The sequence below is a fragment of the Labeo rohita genome, unplaced genomic scaffold (assembly GCF_022985175.1).
Source record: "Labeo rohita strain BAU-BD-2019 unplaced genomic scaffold, IGBB_LRoh.1.0 scaffold_30, whole genome shotgun sequence".
NCBI lineage: Eukaryota > Metazoa > Chordata > Actinopteri > Cypriniformes > Cyprinidae > Labeo > Labeo rohita.
This window is the reverse complement of record NW_026129217.1, coordinates 1,085,132-1,092,473: the sequence shown is the minus strand read 5'-3', so window position 1 is coordinate 1,092,473 and position 7,342 is coordinate 1,085,132. Positions and strand designations below refer to the sequence as shown.

At 37.8% G+C, this 7,342-nt stretch overlaps 1 protein-coding gene across 2 annotated transcripts; it reads right to left on the bottom strand.

The window, feature by feature from the left end:
- Positions 1–4,204: 4,204 nt before the first annotated feature.
- Positions 4,205–6,490, bottom strand: LOC127160208 (uncharacterized). Of its 2 annotated transcripts, XM_051102866.1 has the most exons (3): positions 5,891–6,490; positions 5,113–5,269; positions 4,205–4,950 (listed from the first exon to the last, which is right to left on the bottom strand). In XM_051102866.1, exons 2-3 carry the CDS (start codon positions 5,145–5,147, stop codon positions 4,302–4,304), a joined length of 684 nt encoding a protein of 227 aa, XP_050958823.1. In that variant the 5' UTR covers positions 5,148–5,269; positions 5,891–6,490; the 3' UTR covers positions 4,205–4,301. The 2 variants fall into 2 exon arrangements, with proteins under 2 accessions (XP_050958823.1, XP_050958822.1); XM_051102865.1 differs by lacking the exon at positions 5,891–6,490 and having other exon boundaries at positions 4,219–4,950; positions 5,113–5,381.
- Positions 6,491–7,342: the final 852 nt, after the last annotated feature.

Genomic DNA, 7,342 nt, shown 5'->3' with positions numbered 1-7,342 from the left:
CTTACTTTTGACTTATGAATATAAAACTTTCCTAAGATAATTTATATTTACAATATAAACCTGTTTATCAGAAAAAGAGGGGTTTTGAAAACAAAGTAAAATATTATGAAAATCTAAATTAAGGGGTTTGCTTAATTTCTTTGTTATGTCTATTTTAAAGCCAGTCCAAAATGAAATAGCATAAGGGCAATAGAAAAATAAATGTTCAATATCTGGACCTGATTATTTTGTTTAACATCCTGATCATACGATTCATTGGTCTTTTGGATATTATTAGACTAATCTGACGAATTACACACTTAACTGTGAAACGTTATTAACTTAATTGCAAATAAATATATAAATAAATAAATACATGCAAATAAATAGAACGTTCAAAGTTCACAAAAAAAAAATGCAACGCTTCATTAATGGTTAAAATCAGGTCAAAATTCAGGTCCCAGCTGGGTCCGTCACTTTTTGAGGTCCCCCTGAAACATTTCCGTTGTGGTCCGTGCTATTTGCAGTGCCTTCGTGTGTTTGCAGGGCGTTTCTGCGTTTGGTTGTGTTGTGAGAATTTGCAGTGCGTTTCCGTATTTGTGTTTGCTTTGCGAGGATTTGCAGTGCCTGTGTTGTCAAACTGATGAAGAAGTTTTCTTAATTTGTTGTCGTTTTTTTCTGTTTGCATGTGTTTTCTTAAGTTGCAGCGCGTTGAGCTCTCTCGGCCACCGTAATGTAATACATATATATTAAAACGTCATATTTCATGTTATCATAATCTCTTAAAATCATTCATGTAATTTGAAATAAGTGGAAAAATAAAATACTTCAGAAAATAACTTTTCCAGTCAGAAACCCTTTTCTCTAACCAAATCCTGTCAGAATATAATTTATTGTTATACTTTCATAATCTTTTAAAAATCATTAATGTAATTTGAAATGATATAAAAAAAATTACTTCAGAAAACTTTTTCCAGTCAGAAACCCTTTTCTCTGACCAGATCCTGCCAGAATGTTTTATTATATTACAGTCTCTGTTGTCAGCCTGTCCTGTCAGTCATATAGGCCCCTATCGCTGTAATTTTATTGGAAGAATTTATTTTGTACTTACAAAGTTATAAACTCAAAACATTGTTTGTAGAGAAGTAAAAAGTGAACTTACCTCAGAAAATTAGTTGTTGTTGGTGGTCAGTGGGTCAAGTGAGGTGGGGGTCAGTGGGACAGTAATCTTAAACTTGGCAGCAGTCCAATCAGATGACGTTGCCAAGGCACATGATCACAACACGGTAAACTTTTCTCTCCTTCTCCCAGTGTGTGCATAGGTTTGACTGTAATTGTTTGTGAGGGCCAAGTGTTCTCACAACAAATATCATGACACCCATTGTACTGTTCCTCACTAGTTAAAAAGTTTCATAAATGAGCCAAAACTTGGTCCTGGAGGGCACCTGCCTGGAAGTTTCTAGTGTGGCTAGTAAGACCTTGATTTGCTGGTTCAGGTGTGTTTAATTATGGTTGGAGCTAAACTCTGCAGGACCAAGTTTAGACACCCCTGGTCTGTGGACATTTTGTATTGGCATCTTTTTTTTTAAGTACCAAACAGACAGAATTCATTGGAGAGTCCATCCATTGATTTTTATAATATGGAAGTGGGTACCTGAAACTGTTTTTAGTGAACAATTTTAAAATAAATAAAACAATAATAATAATAATAATAATAATAATAATAATAATAATAATATCACTTTATTTTTAACAGAAGGAAGGAAGCATGACTCTGGCATGCTGGCAGAATCTGGACTGATGTCTTTGCTGGAAAATCATGCCATGTCTGCAGATGGTCATCCAATGTGTGTGTACGGGGACCCAGCATACCCACTGCGCACGAACCTGCAAGCCCCATTTCGAAGTGTTCACCTCACTGCCCAAATGATGGAATCCAACAAAAAAATGAGTGAATTCAGAGTGTCTGTGGAACACTCTGACTGCGGTTGTTTGGGGACATAGCAAATTACTTCAAATTCATGGACTTTAAAAAGAACTTAAAAATTGGTCTGAGTAGTGTTGAAAAACTTCATGTAGTATCTGCTTTGTTAAGAAGTGCACTCACTTGCCTGTATGGTAAACAGACATCTAATTTTTTCCAATTTACCTGAACATGATCTGTGAAAGATGACCATTTTTAGGTCTAGACGTGATTCAAATTTAGAAACATCATGAAATGCAAATTTGTCTTGTGGATCATAACCCAGATCTGTATGTATGATGTTGGCTATTCTCAACAATTCTTGGTCAGGACATTGTGGGTTTAAGAAATGCGCAAGACAAATACTAAAACACACATCGTCTACTATATTTCCAGGGATGAATACATTCATCGTATTTTTTTCATATGCACACCACCTTGTTTCGGGCTACCAACCCACATAACTGTAAAGCGGAATCAAAACCCACACCTGTATTGCTTTGAACTGCATGTTCGATTTGATCAACTAATGTACTAACGCCCTGGTGAAAAAAACAGCACATGCTGGTAGGTATTTTTTGATGCTGGTTTAAGCTAGTAGGCCGGTGACACACTGGATGCGTGGCGTGAGCGTGGCGTTTCTGATGCGTGTCAGCTGCGTGGCGGCTGCGTCTCGTTTTCTGTGTCTTTACACACCAGAACCGTGCCAGACGCGGCACTGGCGCGCTGCTGCTGCTGTAGGTGACATAGGGAGGCCTCCGACAGACCAGGCTCTTGTCTTCACGACAACATTTTCAACTTTTTCACACACCTACACCTTCCAAAATCCGAAAAATGGGTAAGTGGGCTGTCTGTTTATTTCAATAACATTTACAAATTTGTGTAGTTTTAAAGAGCTTATTTAGCCTACCTGATGTTGGACCGTCACTCAGAATACACACTACGTTATTATAGTGTGTCATATTTTTTTCATGTAATCAAATTAAACAAATGGGAATTTTTTTTTATATTTTATATGCTATGACCTCTGTATTGGACACCAGGACTCGATTGTTTAAAAAAATAAAATGACATGAAATTACTGGCAAAAATAATGGGATATTTTTTTTTTAAGTCACCAATAAATTTGGGGGTTTCAGGTTTTCTCTAACCAAAATTTGTATTAAGATGATTCTCAGATATGTTATGAAAGATCTAACGTAATGAATTGATACACCATTTTACTTTATGCAATATGTGGTTAAAATGGACATAAATTAATATTCCCATTCAATGCAATGTATCTTTTCACTGGATCTAATTTGCATATTAATGTGTTCTTGGAGTAAGATTTAATGAAAAAAAGTAGTGTAATTGGAGTAATAATTTGCAACATTTTCTCATGAACACCTCTCATACTTAATAGGAATATTAATTAATAATTAATTTCAATATTCACTTGTTGTTTCTCCAAAAATGCCAGATAAACATGATTTAAGTCCTGATGTCCTTTACAGTGGACATGTATGAAATCAATGCCCTGTTCTGTAAAAGATGAAACCCCATAACGTTTTCCTGAGATGTTGGTTTAATGAAATTCAATTTGAAAAGTAGTTCAAATTAATTATGATTACAATATATTATCATATTTCCATAAATATGAAAATATGATACATTTCAGAAGTGCTAAATTTGATCACTAAATAAATGTTAGACTTAAACCTCAAAACATTTGGTGTCTCTGAAAAGCCCTGAATGTGCTATTTACAGGACACCAGATTTTGACATGTATGGTATCAGAGAAATTTAATAAAATATAATTTCCACTACAGTGGACAAAAGTCTATTCCTGGGTCCCTATTACTATTGAAAATTATAACGGTATTTGTTCTTTTTCAGTTCGAGTTGTTGACAGAAGAAAAGCCATTGCGGCCCTTCTTCTGTTAAGACTTCGCCGGAGGAGAAACAGACGATGGTGGGTTCACCCCATGAATCAAAGAAGAAAAACTTTCGGAGCTTATTATCACCTCGTTGCAGAGTTGCAACTTGATTCCGAAAACATCTGAATTACTTTCGGATGTCAGCGGAACAAATGGAGGAGATTCTGTCTATTGTCGGACCCGACCTGACGAGCCAGACAACCAATTTCCGTGATCCTATCGAACCCAAGCAGAGGCTTGCCATTACACTCAGGTAGGCTTTTTATTCTCTGTATAATATAAGAACAAAAGACAGTTCAACAAGAATACTTTTTTTTAATAAACAATTGAACATTATAAACGTTTAAATAACAAAACACTATTCTTTACACTAAAACAGATACATTATTCCACATAATGTTAATTTTCAAAACTGAACTATTTACATTTAATGCCATTATTTAAAAATTGTGGTAGCTGTGGGGTAAAGGGTCAGACAGATTCTCCGAAAATGTCCTGGGAGGGTCATCTTGGGGAGGAACAGGATGATATTGGGACCGGGCTTGGAATGTGGGGCTGTAAGGGTGAAATGCAGTGGAGGTGGAAGAGTGGCTTCCTCTTATAGGACCTGGGGTGTTCATCTGTGCCAGCTGTCTGTCCTCCAGTTCAGTGAGGTATGTCAAGAAGTGAGTTTGGGCCTGGGCCTGTGCCTCACGTGATAGCCTATTTAGCCTAGGCACCAAACTCAAAGCAAAATAGTACATCTCCTCTTGCGCAGTAGGGACATTTGAAGTTGGAATGGAGATGATGTCCAGTAGCTGTTGCTCAGCTTCACTTACTACTTGTCTTCTCCTGTCACGTGCAGGTCTTGTTTGAGCTGAAGTGCTTTGTCTAGTCTCTGACAGAATAGCTTGAATGCGGGGGTGGGCTGGAGTGGGACTAGCTCGGGAGTGGGGTGTTGATGTGATTGGCCCAGATGGTGGGGTTGGGGTGTTACACCTCTGTGATGTTGGAGTTGCAGTGCGCTCCACATCCTCCTCTATTGCGCTCAAATCAATGGGGTCCTGTGTGTCTTCCAGTGGTTGTATTGGATCCAGTGAACATCTTGAGCTAAAATAGATTAACAGTGGTCCTTGTGATAATTAAGTAACACTTAACTTTATACAATTTAAAAACAACCTTTGTGTATAATGTAAACAATTTAATGTTTTGTCCTAAGAAGTTATTAAGTATCTCTATAACCAAAACAAGGAAATTAAAGTACATACTAACCTTCTTGGATTCAAATGAGGCAGTAGAAATGACATTTCTACCTCGTATTTCCATTCCTTGACTGTCCCACCTGCAGAGCCACTGGGAGGATGCTTTTGTTTTTTATGTTTTACAAAAGCATCTCTCAGCACCTTCCACCTTCTTTTGCAATCATCACCTATGAGGAGAAAATATAATCTCATCAATACTACTAACACTTTGTTGTAATATTATTACTAATATAATTACTCATATTGACAATGACATATTTTTCTTTCTGACACAGATACCTTGCAGCAGGAGAAAGCTTTGCTAGCCTGGCCTATCAATATCGTTTGGGGGCAATAACAGTGTGCTCATCTGTGCACATGACGTGCAGTGCCATTGAAAAAAGGATGATGTCAACCCACATTCCTCCACCAACTGAGGACCAGTGGAAAGCCATTGCTTCCAAATTTTGGGACAAGTGGAAATTTCCAAACTGCTTGGGTGCAATAGATGGGAAGCACATCACCATCAAAGCACCTCCCAATTCTGGAAGTCTGTTTTTTAATTATAAGAAGACATTCTCTATTGTTCTTCTGGCACTTGTGGATGCAGACTACAGGTTCACCTACATCCAGGTGGGAGACTTTGGCCGGGCCAGTGACGGGGGGTGTACGGCTCTTCGCGGCTTGGCAGGGGCATGGAGGCCAAAACACTGAATGTGCCCGAAGACAGCCCTTTACCAGGTTCAGGTGTGCAGGGTCCCATGCCCTATGTAATTGTTGGAGATGCGGCATTTCCGCTGAAAACCTACCTCATGAGGCCTTTCCCGGGTCATCGTCTCCCAAGGTGGCGAGAAAATTTCAATTACCGACTGTCTTCAGCCAGAATGGTTGTTGAGTGTGCCTTCGGCATCCTCACTGCGAGATGGAGAGTGCTGCTTTCGAGGCTGCAGATGGCACCACACTTTGTGGACACTGTCGTTATGGCTTCGTGCATCCTGCACAACTTTCTCACCAACCCAGCGCAAAACCGGAGATGGCAGGATGAGGCAGAACATACAGGAGACATGTTGCCTATTATAAGGAACATGGGAGGGAACAGAGGCAGCAAGGATGCCTATGGAGTGCGTGAGAAATTCAGCGCTTTCTTCAATTCTCTGGAAGGGAGCATGTGATCACATCACAACATACATTCATTGTACATAATTTAACAACTTTATTTTCTATTCCTGTATATAGTTTGTCATGTTTGTTTGTAATTTGAAATGTTCTGCGTGGCACCTCGATTGATGACAAATATCCTTCAACTAATATCCTTTTTATGTTAATAATTATAATAATTATCTTAAATAAAGACTGACATGTTGATCTCTACAAAATTACTTATTTTATTTATATTATCACAGTCAATACGCCTGCATTAAAAAAAAAAAAAGCTCTGTTTTGTAGTCTGTTTGGTGACTTGTGTTTTGAAAGGTTTTTCTGTGGTATGTGGCAGATGAACACATCACTTCAAACTTACGTTTGAAATGCTAATTATATTGTTAGAACAATGTAATGGTGACAAAAAATAACACAAATATAACAACTGGACGTTAAAATATATATAAAAAGATTTGTAGGTCAATTAGGTATTTAATTATGTATTGAATGGATTTATACATTTATAAAAGGCAAGTGCAAGTGCAAGCAGGAGACAGCAGTAAAGTGTGTGCTGGTTGACAAATAATAATGGAGGGAGGGATGATAACCGACCTGAAAAGATTAGTAGGCTATAGAAATTTTTTTTTTATACACCCTGCACCCTCAAACTTCGATTGGACCACATGTAGGCTATCGGTAAGTTGCCTATGTAGGCAATATATAGTAAACCTACCATTATATCATTATCATTTTTATTTAATGCCATGTCAGCAATCTGAGCTATCTTCATGGCAGAAATTCAATTACAAAAACACAAATATCATATAAATACTAAACCTACCATTATAACCAATAGCTGTTGCAACTGAGTCCCATGCTTTCTCCTTTTTTCGTGGATCTTTATAGCAAGGATCCTGTGGATCGTACAATTGTCTGTGTTTCTCCACCTCTTCAATTAACCTGCCGTCGTCCATTGTTGCAAACTCGAAGTGTAGCCTGTGTCAAGTCACGTGATTTGGATCACCCTTGTTCACATATGGGGAGAGAGTTGTGGAAGGCTATACTTCATTTTAATATAAATATAACATAAATATAAAGCCTACTGATAAAGGACACCGTCA

Bases quoted from the DNA above. Each gene is read 5' to 3' on its own strand.
- LOC127160208 (XM_051102865.1), bottom strand. From the start codon at position 5,294: ATGAGATTATATTTTCTCCTCATAGGTGATGATTGCAAAAGAAGGTGG. The intron at 4,951-5,112 runs GTTAGTATGTAC...AATCTATTTTAG, and splicing joins CCTCATTTGAATCCAAGAAG to CTCAAGATGTTCACTGGATC.